This window comes from Xenopus laevis, chromosome 9_10S, assembly GCF_017654675.1.
Source record: "Xenopus laevis strain J_2021 chromosome 9_10S, Xenopus_laevis_v10.1, whole genome shotgun sequence".
NCBI lineage: Eukaryota > Metazoa > Chordata > Amphibia > Anura > Pipidae > Xenopus > Xenopus laevis.
This window is the reverse complement of record NC_054388.1, coordinates 45,303,443-45,316,856: the sequence shown is the minus strand read 5'-3', so window position 1 is coordinate 45,316,856 and position 13,414 is coordinate 45,303,443. Positions and strand designations below refer to the sequence as shown.

The window sequence follows — 13,414 nt, the reverse complement described above, 5'->3', positions numbered from 1 at the left end:
TTTCACTGCATGTTGTATAACATGATAACATAACATGATGTATAACTACGCATGTCACAAATAAAGAATCTTATCTTACTATTTATAATGTGTACAGGCAATCGCCAATGTATTGTATAATAATGTAACAAGTAGAGATAATAACCATTCCTCGAAAAATAAATCAATTTCGTCAATTACTCTCATTACATAGAAGGCAGAATGGCTATAAGTGAACAATCCATGTCAGCCTACAATATTACTTTAGGAAACCTCTGACTATAACTGTATTAAAACAAATACATTTACACATAAAAATGTACCCTGAAAATAATCATAAGAAGAAAATGAATTTTCATATGCATTTGGAAGATTTTCAAACACAGAAGAACAAAGACAAATGCCTGGAGACAGTAACTGGAAATGTGTGCATAAGCTTAATCCTGGGGTATTAGAACATGTCAGAGGTAATGGTTAGTGGAGAAGGAGACTAGAGAACAGGATTTGAGAAATTGTTTGTCACTGAAGGATAAGGTGCTTAGTGACAGAGAACTGCGCTTGATCAAATAGTGTGAGACATAGGACTGACTATGTAATAATAAGCAGACATTGCAAGACTTTAAAATCCACTAAATTTATGGCACAGTTAAACTGGTTCATGTTTATACCTGGAATCCTCCCTTGCAGTTGGTATAGTCTCTTATATTACTATAGGTAAATTACGTGGCTCAAGTACAAAGAATCTTTAGTTAATTTGCATAAGCATACATAGGTACAAGCTGTGAGTATCCTGAGAGCTGAGATTTGTGGTGGAAGTGGTTTGGGGAAGGAGGAATTGGTTGAAGGGATAATCTACTTCTCAGAACATTCATCTTCTTCTTTAATATAGATATATACAGCGGCGTAACTACAGCTAACCGGGCCCCCCTGCAAAAAAATCTTCAGGGGCCCCGGCTTAGCTGCACGCACGCACGTACCTGCATGCGCATACACGCATCCGCTTTAGCGCTCGCACATCCTGTCCTCCGATCTGCCCCACCGCTCTGCCGTTAAATTACTTGTGGTGGTTGCCGCACACAGTGTTCAAGGAATTTACGTTCAGCAGACCCCTTGGTCCGGGCCCCTCTGTCCCCCGGGCCCCCCGCAACCGCGGGGTCTGCTGTATTATAGTTACGCCACTGGATATATAGTTACATCATATTGCTTTATTGTAACCAAAGTATAACATTAGGTCAGTGCATATAAACAACTTGTTACGCTTTCTGTTGGGCCAAGTCATGTCAAGTTTGAATAAACACAGTTTCAGATTGCTAATCTATGGCTTTATCTACAGTAAAGAATAATATTTTGACAAAGACAAAAAAAAAGATTGCCATGAATGCAAGTTCCTAGCCAAGTCTCAATTGTGCAGTGGCATTTCTGCTGTTTAATTAGAATTTGAAGGGCATTTGATACAAAATTAACTAAATATTACCACTTTATGATCAAGAGGAGAAAGGGACCATAATGGCCCCATCAGTGAAGACTCTACAGCCATGAGAGGGCAGGAGGTTTAAAAAATGCTAAGGATCATAGAGACAGGCTTACTTAGATTTCCATGATTCACATTTTTTTCATGGACAACCCAAATCAGTTAATTGAGGTTAATCATAATTTGGTTTGGGGGGTTCCTTCTTGCTCTTTAAAGAAATATGGTACAAATAGACTTATGGGTACAGGTATGATGTCTCTAACAAGTTTTTATGATTTTAGGGATTTATCTCTTATCAACCATAGCTCTGACCAGTTAGCAGGCCCCTCTCAACCTTCAGCCGTTTCATGCAGTCTTGTTTATATTGAGACCATTTCCTCAAAGTGTCCTCCAGCAGAGATCCCCTGACCTGCAACACAGAAAATATCTTTTTAGAGACAAACTCAGGAGTTCCAGGGGGCTAATTACTGAGACGTGACTCTGGACAGTTTTCATGGGCTGAATGTAAATAGAAGATTTTTATAACAGATTAGTGGAAACGAAAACTGGGAGTATTAGAGCTATTTTAGCCTGGCGTCCCTGTGGAAAAGCAGAGATTACGTGCAATTTCGTGGGGATTATACATAGAGATTTAAAAAAAAAAAAAAATCTATATTTGAAAGAGGCAGAAGATAGAGATGTGGGATTCAGAAACCTTGGCCAGTTATACCACTCTCCTCCCTGTCTGTCCTGAGTATCCATTTGGATCTGTGCCAAGTGAAGGGGGTACATGGGTAATATTAAACCAATGAAGATCAGTTGGCCCCGCTCCAGTTATTTGATTACCATCGATAATTATGGCCTTTATTTATAACCCATTACATGATATAGTGATCATGTGTATTTAATTTATTTTGGTATTAAGTTTGGCTTTTGAAGAACAATATAAGGTAAAGCTGTGAAACAAGAAACATGCTGTGGAGATACTAAGCATTTTGCTAGTGGTGACCATGTATGCCTTTCTTCCAGCTTAATTGCTGAAAATACACCATCCACTGACTTCTATAGAAGCTTGGCCTGTTTTAGCTGCTATTTTTTTTTAGTTTTCGAGTTTATTCACTGATAAAACTCTACAATTTGAGTTTGATCATGTTTTTTTCACAATGAGTATCTCATATCACAGATGATCTCTAATGTAAATAATTCAACAATTTAATATTTAAGTCTTCTAACCTGACTTAACAACATGTCTCGGACCACCAACTGTCATATATCAAAGAAAGGAATGATCTTTCAGAGGTGGAAAGTAACACTTTTACTTGGAGAGATTACCAATAAATTGCTTTAGATGGAAGATTGTATAACTGTTTACTTATGTACTGCAGTTAGTCTTTTTTTTTTGGTCTCTTAATTTTTATTTGCCTTGGGCTCTCTTATGGCTGGGTCACTGGAAAGAGCAGGCTACTTAAATGCTCACAAACAGTGATGGCCCTAAAAGTAGTATGACCTGCAACCTGCCTCTGTAGGTAGTATGTCAGACAAACCCTCTGGGCTCTGTGTCTTGCTTGTTTTGGGCCAACCCCTGCAGTTGCTTTCCAAATTGGTGATCCAATAAAACATGGAAGGTGACTTTTTAAGGGTTCTATTGACCCTGTACAGTGTCGGACTGGGGGGCATGGGCCCACCGTGGCTGCTGTCTCAAGGGCCCCCCAGCCCCTGCTGAAAAGGGCCCTCCGGACCCTGGGAATAGGCTGCAACCCCCCTCCCCCTGTGCATGCGCAGCTTCTTTTGCCGCAACCAGGGCTGGAGAGGGAGGTCAGGTGCAGCAAGGGCATGGAGCTGGGCCTAGTCAGACCCTGACCCTGTAGATCAAAAACCCAATTCTGGTCACTTCTAGCAGAATCAGACCAAATTAAACTTAAACTTTTTAATTTTTTTAGAGTTTAATTGATATTGGAACCAAAGTAACACACTTTGAGTGACTTTCCGTTTACCTGCCACACGAAAAGTCCCTTCCTATGAAAACAGAAGTCCACGCATATTCCACATTACTATTAAATGACAATATTCAGCCATCACTACCTGCCCACATGCCCATCCAGACAGAGACTATGTTCAGTTTCGCTTGTAGCTCACATCATCTGCCAAGTGCTGAGCAGCGTATGAGATTCATTATCTGGAATCTGTCCCTCTGTTTTCCATAATGATCCATGTCAATTATGAATGGTTGGTAACGTACAGGTTGACTTTCTCTGTTTCTCATTAGTAGCTTAGAATTCTTATCTGCTCAGCCTGCCAAGCGGTGTAACTCAAAGCTTACAGCTCTGTACCTATAACTGGCAAACGCTGCCCTGCAAATTCATTATGAATGACCCCCTTCATGTTTGATAAAATCTGTTTATAGTAAGATCCATTAACAGTAGAAAACATGGAGAAACCTGAAAAATGGGAACAAAAATGTCACTATTAACAGTAACAATTGATGATCCCTCATCAATGAGAAATGCATATACAGTGTCAGTAGCTGCAGGAAAATGCCAGCTGGGAGAAACAATATCAGCCACCTCCCTTTGGCATCGATCTCAAGTTGGACCAACTAAATTTTCACCTTCTATTGGAACCAACTGATGAAACATTCTACTGTCTTCAGCTTCCTTAGTCTCAATCATGTAGGTATCTCCATCACAATGAGCTGGCATGGGTGAGTGTGTATAAGCTTTAAATATTTATTCAGAAAACTATTTCCAGGTATTTGTTCTATTTAACATCTTACCCCTGGGTCAAGCAAGAACAATAACTGAAAAGTCTATCTATATTTATATATCTACATCATCATCATTTATTTATATAGCGCTGTCAAGATACGCAGTATCTTTCATATATTTAAATAACTTATAATATCCTGCTACAGAAACACTAAAATGGCCCTTTTCCATTTGATTTTGTACCATAACACTGGTACAATCCACCACTGCTGCTGTCCTCTTCTCTTCACCTCAAGTTCACTGTTCTTTTCTCCTCTATTCCTCTAAAAAATCTCCTCTATTCCTTTAAAAAATCCAAGATGGGTGTATTTTTCCACTGTGGAACACACTACCAAGCAGTGTGGGAGCACAAGGAAAGAAAGGAAAGAAGAAGGCTCTGCTACTGGCATTCTGCTTGTGAAAGTGTAGGTAATGCATTCATTCTATCCACTAGTGTCTAGAGTTAATGTGTTAGAGTATAGTATAACTATTTTTCATTGATCATAGTGCCATGTATGAAGTTAATGAAGTTAATGAGTGCTTATTGGACATATTTCATTGATCTTACTAGCATATATGGAGTTAATGAAGTGCTTATTGGTAATTTTTCAGTGATCTTACTTGCCTTTCTGGGATTATTGGAGTGTCCATCTACAGTGATTATAATGGCATAGCTGGAATTTATATGCTAATTATCAATTTTCTGTAACAATTATACTGGCAGGTCTGGGTTATATTTTGTTAAAATGGGTTTGGGGCATGGACAAAAGTCTGCCAGAGACTTCTCTTATGTCTTTTGTGAATAAAGAAGCTTTTTACTTGAGTTAAAGCCACAGGATGTTTAAGAACTAAGCTTCTGCTAAAATAAGCTTTCATTCCAGCTGCATTCTCCTTGAACCAACAGAGCAGCTGTACCCGCAGACTCCTATTTATGTAAGTATTGCACAAAGTGCTGTACATAACATTTGCATTACATTAACTGTCACAAGCCTATTTTTTGGTGCATGATGCTTCGACTGTGTGTGTGGCCTTCCTCTTCCACTATTTGACACATATTTTCACCCACGGTAGTAGAAGCACATTTCACATTAATCAAGTATTAATAGTATACATAGGGTGGAAGACTCCTATTTATCAGTGACCAGAAATGTTACAAAGATCAGAACTGTCACAAGGGCAAATCAATTTTTTCAAGTTCAAAGCGTGGTCAGGCAGGCAAGGGTCAAAACCGGGAGATCAAATAGATGGATAAGGCGGAAGAGATAGTTGGATTTCAGGCAAGGATCAGGATACAGAGGTCAGAATCGTCAGGAACAGGCAGGGGTCACAACAGGTAGTCAGAATCAGGATCACGATCAGAATAGCAAAAGCCAGGAACAAATCCTATAATGGGCAAGGATTTTACACATAGATGTCCCTTTTAAACATTTGAATTTCTCGCCTTTAAATACAGCGCGCACGCCCTAGGCGAGTTTCACAGAGCAGGAACACATCATGGCGAGCGTCTCTGCCATCCCCCACTAGACTACCAAGGTGAGTCTCTTTTATTACACCCAGACCAAGTATGAGCAGTAAATTATGGGTACATGGATGGTTATGGATTAATTTATGGAAGATACCCGAGTATCTCTGGGAAGAAGGAGATGGTTTGAGCAGCTCTGCCAGAAGATACTGAGAGGTATGTTTCTCATGTATCACAAGTGGCTAAGGGGAAGTTGACATAAAAGCCACAAGTATCACCAACTAAGGGAGCAAAAGTTTACTTGGCCACAAGGATGTCCATGCATTGGTGCTAGATATGGATGCCATGATTGTAAGTAAAATTTGGAAAAGGTGTGGTTTCAGTTATTTTCTCCTTTTCCTGCAATCAATAATTTTATTTCCCATAGTCCAGTGGCTTTCCTCTACATTTTGCAAATGAATAATCTTGCATCTATTACCTTTGCTTTATACACCTTGAATCTATTTTCTTTATTGATTCCTGTTGTACTGCAGGATATACAGTGAGGTATATTGGTTCTTGTGGATCTGTACGCAGATACTATATACAGTAACCGCAAAGGTCTAGATTCAGTAGTAAACTCGTCCACTTACCATTTTCCTTAACAGTTTCTCAGAACGTTTTTCATGCAAAAAGTTTAGCCCTGCTCATGTTATTAAACAGACTGCCAAGAGCTTAGCTGGTCCCATCCATTGAACAATATTCCCATGGTAATCCCAGCAGCAAATAAATCTGGTTTCAACTTTTTCTCCCTCACTATATTAATAATTAACTGGAGCTGTCACCATGTTGGATGACACTCACTTGAGCTTGACCATTATTAGAAATGTCTTATTTTAATTAATTATGTACTACTTGCTTTCGATGGTAACTTGGACGCTGGCCATCGCCCATAAAAATGTAAACAGTTTACTAAAACTTATAAACTTCTTTTCAAGTCTGCTTTTTATCAAACTTAAGAAATTTGCTTGCAGAAAATTCAGCAAAGAAAAAAAAATTCTGGTGGGAGACAATTTAACACAACTTGCTACTGTGTGAGATTAACCAACTCAGAACGTGTGCTGGGGGGCTCAGGGTGGGATTGGCTAAATGTTACACTTAGTTCCATCTCAGACCCAACACCCAAATAAAGAATAAAAATAGAAGATATTTATTTATTTGTAAACTTTGCCCATTATTTTCTTGCATATGTCTAATTTGATTCTAGTCACTGGTGAGCTTTCTTTAATATACCATACAGTACATAAAACTGCCCTGGCTATTTAATTATTTTTATTCTAATGGTATTATAAACCCAACTTAGTTTTACTGCAGCAAACAACTGATACTACGAGTCCTTGGTTGATAACAGGAGGAATTGATTCTATCCTGAAGGAGGAGGTAACAGTATATTAATATAGTAATAATATATTTTCCTGGTCTAACAAAATGGTTCCTGCGCCAGTCAGTGGTTTGGAATGTCCAGCTGTCAAATGACTGGATTCAATTATTTGCGGCAGGGTTAAGTTGTTTTTGAGCAGGATACGGTTGTTTACAGCAGGGTTAAATTGTTTGCATCAAGACTGAGTTGTTTGCAGGGGGAAGGAAAAGTTGAAGAAGTGAAGTAAACCATTTGATATCTCAAAAAGCAAGCTGTATTTTTTTGGATCAATGTCTTTGACAGCACTTCCAGAAATGGTAATCTAACCCGTGCCTCACTTTGTGCACTGACATCATCCAGGTCAGAAGATAAGACCCATCACATGGAAATGGGAACGCATTCTGTTTACTGTTTGATCTTGTAACAGTACGAGAGGAAAAAGGATTTCCTTTATACCTAAATATATCAGTGGTGACAACAGACAGAGTGATTTATGTTCTGATTTGGTTAACACACTGGCTCAGTATAGGCCATTTGGCTTCTTGACACGTTGGAGCTAATTCTTGAGACAAATTTTTGCGGTTCAGCTTATAAAACATTTTAAGTCCAATTGACTGTCACTTACCTATGCTGTAATATCAAAGATAGAGAGCTTATACCCTGAACAAATACCTTTTGCGGTATCAGGTGCTATGCTGTAGGACCCACGCCTGCTTCAAGAGTCAGACAATCCAATGAAGAAAAGGTCAACAGCACACTGATAATTTGAATTAGTGTGAGGTTTATTGAAAAAACATCCAAAAATAGGCAACATTTCGGGGCCTGGTTTGATAAAGGGCCCGGGTGACCGAAAACGCTGCCCTATTTTTGGATGTTTTTTCAATAAATCTCACACTAAGTCAAATTCTCAGTGTGCTGCTGACCTTTTCTTCTACTTACCTATGCTGTAGTCACATAGAAAATAATGAAAGAGGAGACAAAAAACTTATCAATTCCATGTATTTATGTGGCAGATAGGCCATCTGTAATATAAAAATCAGCTATGGTCCTAATTTCACAGGGAGGGTACAACCAAAAAGAACAATTTACTTAAGGTACATACATCCACAATCATTTCTTCCCAATGAACTAGGTACAGGTACATTCTGTGCAGGTGGGAGAGGGGTGGGAAATACACAGTCACTTCCTCCCAGTGCAGTAGGTACAGTTGGTTCCCTGGGTATCTGGGGAAGGTAATTTCTGTGTAGGTGGGAGAGGGGTGGGGGATACACAGTCACTTCCTCCCAGTGCAGTAGGTACAGTGGGTTCCCTGGGTATCTGGGGAAGATACTTTCTGTACAGGTGGGAGAGGGGTGGGGGATACACAGTCACTTCCTCCCAGTGCAGTAGGTACAGTGGGTTCTCTGGCTATCTGGGGAAGGTAATTTCTGTACAGGTGGGAGAGGGGTGGGGGATACACAGTCAGTTCCTCCAAGTGCAGTAGGTACAGTTGGTTCCCTGGGTATCTGGGGAAGGTAATTTCTGTGCAGGTGGGAGAGGGGTGGGGGATACACAGTCACTTCCTCCCAGTGCAGTAGGTACAGTGGGTTCCCTGGGTATCTGGGGAAGGTAATTTCTGTACAGGTGGGAGAGGGGTGGAAATACACAGTCACTTCCTCCCAGTGCAGTAGGTACAGTGGGTTCCCTGGGTATCTGGGGAAGGTAATTTCTGTACAGGTGGGAGAGGGGTGGGGGATACACAGTCACTTCCTCCCAGTGCAGTTGGTACAGTGGGTAAAAAGAAATGATGAGCTACCTTTTTTTTTTCTTCCCCCTACAATCCCTTTCACACACTTCACTGTTCAAAAAATCTTACTTTACAGTAGTGAATACTAAATCCGGTTGAAAATTTTACCAAATGAAGCCGTTTTACTATTACTACAGTACATGAGGCTGTGCATTAAGTAAATCTGATGGCTGGGTTTACACATAGGCAGATTTTAATTAAGGATTGGGGTGAGCTTCCCCAAACCAACCACATTGATTTTTCTACAAAGAGGATAGCAATATTATACTTGGAATTGGCATTGCATTTATCCTGCTATTTGTCCTGGAGTTATTATACAAGACACGGACATTGTAAAAAGTGCAAGTGTAGAAAATGTTTAATTTAGCCACCCCAAACACAAAAATCTCCCTCCAACTATGGGTTAACCTTCACTTTATCTATGAATGCAATGTATTACATATTCACGAGCAAAAATAGCCATTATTGTTCAGACACTGTAACATCCTTCTTGGACTCTATAAGAACAGCAAGTGACCTCTTTTGGCCAAATGTTCCTGAACCACATTATCATATAAATCAGTTATCTTTCAGTCCCCCCTACTTGGGGGATGTTAATTGGTAGGTATAATGTCTCTACAGACTTAACTGAATCTCATATATTATTTTTACATTCTAATAATGAGTTCAAATGAGGTTTTAATATGAAATATATTCATCATTTATTTTCCATTTGGAACAGTCTAAAGGGTAGTTTGATATGGTGTTAGCATTCCTTTTTTCTTCCTCGGCTGAATTTAGATCTTATCTCCTGTACATTGTCAGCGAGTGCTCAATGCAAGCGTATGACAGCCCAGTCTTTGGAGAGAAGGATATTGCACTTTCTAAGCTTTACTGCTCCTGTCAGTCCATTTTGCTTTTGTCAATGCTGAAACATAGAGCTAAAGACCCTGTCTAAATCATGTAATCTGTTGTTTCCTCCATGATGCCGGGCCAAATCTTTGGAGATGATACCCAGAGAAAATCACTTATGAAGAGAAGATGCAGATGTCTTCTACAGAATGTTTACCAAATACTTTGTATTTGTTATCGTCAACAATAGGGATGGGCGAATTTGACCTGTTTAGTTTCACCAAAAATTCTCCGTAGGCGAAATATCGTCGACGCCCATTAAAGTCTATAAAAAAAATTTTTTTGACGCACAACGCCATACAAGTCTATGGGCATCATTTTTGTGGCGAAACAAGGTGAAAAAATTCACCCATCCCTAGTCAACAATAAGCAGCTTTTAGGGATTTGGCAAATGAGAGCCATAATGTAATCAATTAAATTTATGATGTTTTTAACTAAATCGGCTTGAAAAAAAACATTATTTATGAGCCAAAACACATTATATTATTTTGGTTTTGTAAAGTCTGCTAGGTCTGTTCTCCTTCTCATCTTGTTTTGAATTGGTAACAGGGACTGAGAAGCAAAATAAAAAGCAGATAATTGATATTATGACATCAAAAATGGAAACCATCCTTTTCTATAGAAGCTTTTTGCACAATAAAGAAGCCATGTTAGGCAAGATTCCACTATATATTAATTAGAAATGTCAGTGGGTTTAAAATCCATGTTGTCTAGTAACCAATAAAATGGGCAGTATTTTATCCAAAAAGCAATGGTGAAAGACTGCCAAACCTCACATTATAAATAATGTCCCACACAGGAATTTTTATTTAGTTCATTTCAGTTCTTTAAGATAAGAGAAAGAGTTTTGTTGGCCAGACTGTAGTGTCATTGAAATTATGGCTCTCTCTATTAAAAGCCGCATATAACTAACATACCAGCAGTCTCACTGCATACTTGAGATATATACAGTAGTTTATTGTATACATGTAGTCTTGCTTCTGATACAGTGTGAACTAGCAATATCACCAACCCAACCCCTAACTTGAGCTTTAGTTTTTTTGCGCTTGCAATGGAGCGCTGATAAATACATACTGTGATTATGGTATGGGATCCATTATCTGGAAACCCTTTATCCAGAAATGGCTGAATTACGGAAAGGCAGTCTCCCATAGACTCCATTTTATCCAAATGATCCAAGTTTTTAAAAATGATTGCTTTTTCTCTGAAATAATAAATCAGTCCTTTGTACTTGGTCTAAACTAAGATATAATTAATCCTTATGGAAATCAGAATCAGCCTATTGGGTCTATTTAATGTTTACATGATTTTCTATAACTAGCGTGGCAATTTTTATGTGCACGATTATTCGGATTTTTTTTGACGCAGGAGATTTTTCACCGCAGTTTCCACAGCATTATAATCAAAATACAGTGCTATTTATATACATTACTCTGGGGCCAGTATTGGTATATAATGTATCAGTGCAGTATCTTGGTAAAATCACCATGGCAGATGGTGTTCTTTTATACCGGTCAGATAATTTATTGGTGAATTCTGATACCATTTTGTCATGTGACACCAGTTTCATTATAAAGGGAGTGATGTTATAACAAATTTGCTGTTGTCTGTGGTAACATGTAGTAACCAATCAGTGAGTTGACTTTACTAATCTGCTGTTTGAAACCAGACATCTATTTGGTTGCTATAGGCCTGCATAAACACCATGCAATTTATATAATTAGATCAATATTCTGCATTATTCAGTTAGAATTCCATATTTAACCAAAGACAACATCATCAGATGGAAGACAAGAAAGTTTACCATGCAACAACTCCAAGAAACCTTTATAAGCCTATGGCTATGATTAGTGGCCAAGAATTCCAATGAGTCTAACAAAATTGCAAAGTGCAACTTCAGAAGCAAGTAGTCATGTTTTTACCCATAACAAAACTCAGTCTGTGCGAAAACATTTGTAGAAAACATTTTCTTCACCCCAGAAATCCTATATGAGATTTTTCCATATGGCTCCTGTCGACAGGCAGTTTATAATTCCTTAATTCTAACATGAATTTATCCTTTGCAAGATAATTCAGCAGAGCGGCTACATTTCTGCAGAAACCCCTGTCCCATAACTGTAGAGGTGGCCATCTGTCCGCCCACTTCTCTGTTTAGAGAAGTGGCTGGACTGATGGTAGTGATTGCAGGGATAATAGGCAACTTATGTGTCATAAAATGAATATTACAATAATTTAGATGCCGCCAAGGTTACTACAGATACATATCTCTTCTATTTATTCTCTTTTTTGTATATATCTATCTGACAGGTCTGTTGGGGCTGCTGCTGCAGGTAGCCTAGCAAATTATAGGGCCTTGTACAATGGTAACAGGGGTCCTTTGGAGCCACCCACTCCTGGGCAGGCAATGCAAGATTTTGCTTAGTGCTTACAATGAACAAGTGGCTACAAGATTTCTGATGGTGACCCTGTAGCAGAGGCCAAGTTTTGTACTAAAATGTGGAAGCAACAGAAAGCTTGTGGAATTCCCTTTAGGGCAACAGAAATGTAATTCTAGCAATAAAAGAATTGTAACATACAGTAGGACTTGACTGGTTTTATGATGATAGAATCCAGTGTGTTAAAGCACCTCCCTCTTTTGGAGCTCGGAAAAGGTAATAATTTGTATCATGTGGGGTAAACATAAAACTCCTCAAACACAGCAGTGGTGAGCCCATTCACTTCTGATTTCCTATAACATAGCAGCTGAATATACTTGTATTTATAGGATATTCAGTTTACAATATTAAAGTAAAGCCTTGGAACATTACTACCTGGTTGCTGTGATGAGTGTGACCATAATGACCAGAACACCGGACCAGTAGGACACAAACTGCCTTATAGTAAGCACCCCTTTAACATCAATTTCCTTGATAAAGTCCTTGTCCCCTTCCGAAGCCAGGTGTAGTATTTTGGGTGCACATAACTGCCCTAAAGAAGGTGCCCTGCACATGTGAAATAAAGCCAAAGAGTACGAGGAGGAAGAGGGCAATGGTTATTAGTCACCAGTTTAGAAAATTTAACAAATATAGCATGAACATCTTAATGTTAGCTACTGTATAGAGCAACTTTGAAACTTCCCTGTTAACAGTAAGAATTTTAACTATGAAGAAAGCTTGGACATTACCTGGTTCAGAGGTAGGAGCATGAGTAGTAGTAGCACCAGGTGAAGGCACCAGGTATCCGAGGGATTGTATAAAATTCTCATGTTTGGCAATATATGCTGATGGTGAATCCCGTGTACTATTTAATTCCCAGCTCACGTGGAGCGTGCAGGATATTTGAGAGTGACACTTTTACAACCATTTAGAATGTTCCATTAGCAAAGTCACTTCACATAAAGAGAAACTTCGTCCTGAATTTCTCATCCTTGTTAGAAGTTGTAGAGATCTGTAGACACATCTGCCTGTCGAAACAAGGGAGGATGACGCATGGCTCTACTAGGAGTCTGTGCATCCCAGAAATGTTTCCTAAGGTTTTCACCAGACTAAAACCTCCGCAGACAGATGTTTCTTTTTTTTTATCCCTGATGTCTCTCATCCAATAAGAGTTCATGCGTTTGTGATTTCACAAGTTACATATCTTAGAGGGTATGATCTAAAAACATTAGTATTTTGCTGCTCAGATAAATATCAGTCTTTTTTGGGAAATGGGAAGAAACCGATAT

The 13,414-nt window shown here is 38.9% G+C and overlaps 1 protein-coding gene across 1 annotated transcript in view; it reads right to left on the bottom strand.

Annotated features, from left to right (window-relative positions):
- glp2r.S (glucagon-like peptide 2 receptor S homeolog) overlaps positions 1-13,202 on the bottom strand; it is a 47,936-nt gene extending 34,734 nt beyond the window's left edge. Inside the window, exons 1-2 of the mRNA XM_041578812.1 lie at positions 12,875-13,202; positions 1,763-1,859 (exon numbers count right to left, since the gene is read on the bottom strand). Of these exons, the coding sequence (XP_041434746.1) occupies positions 1,763-1,859; positions 12,875-12,955 (178 nt within the window). The 5' untranslated portion in view covers positions 12,956-13,202. The remainder of the gene's footprint in view (positions 1-1,762; positions 1,860-12,874) is intronic.
- Positions 13,203-13,414: the final 212 nt, after the last annotated feature.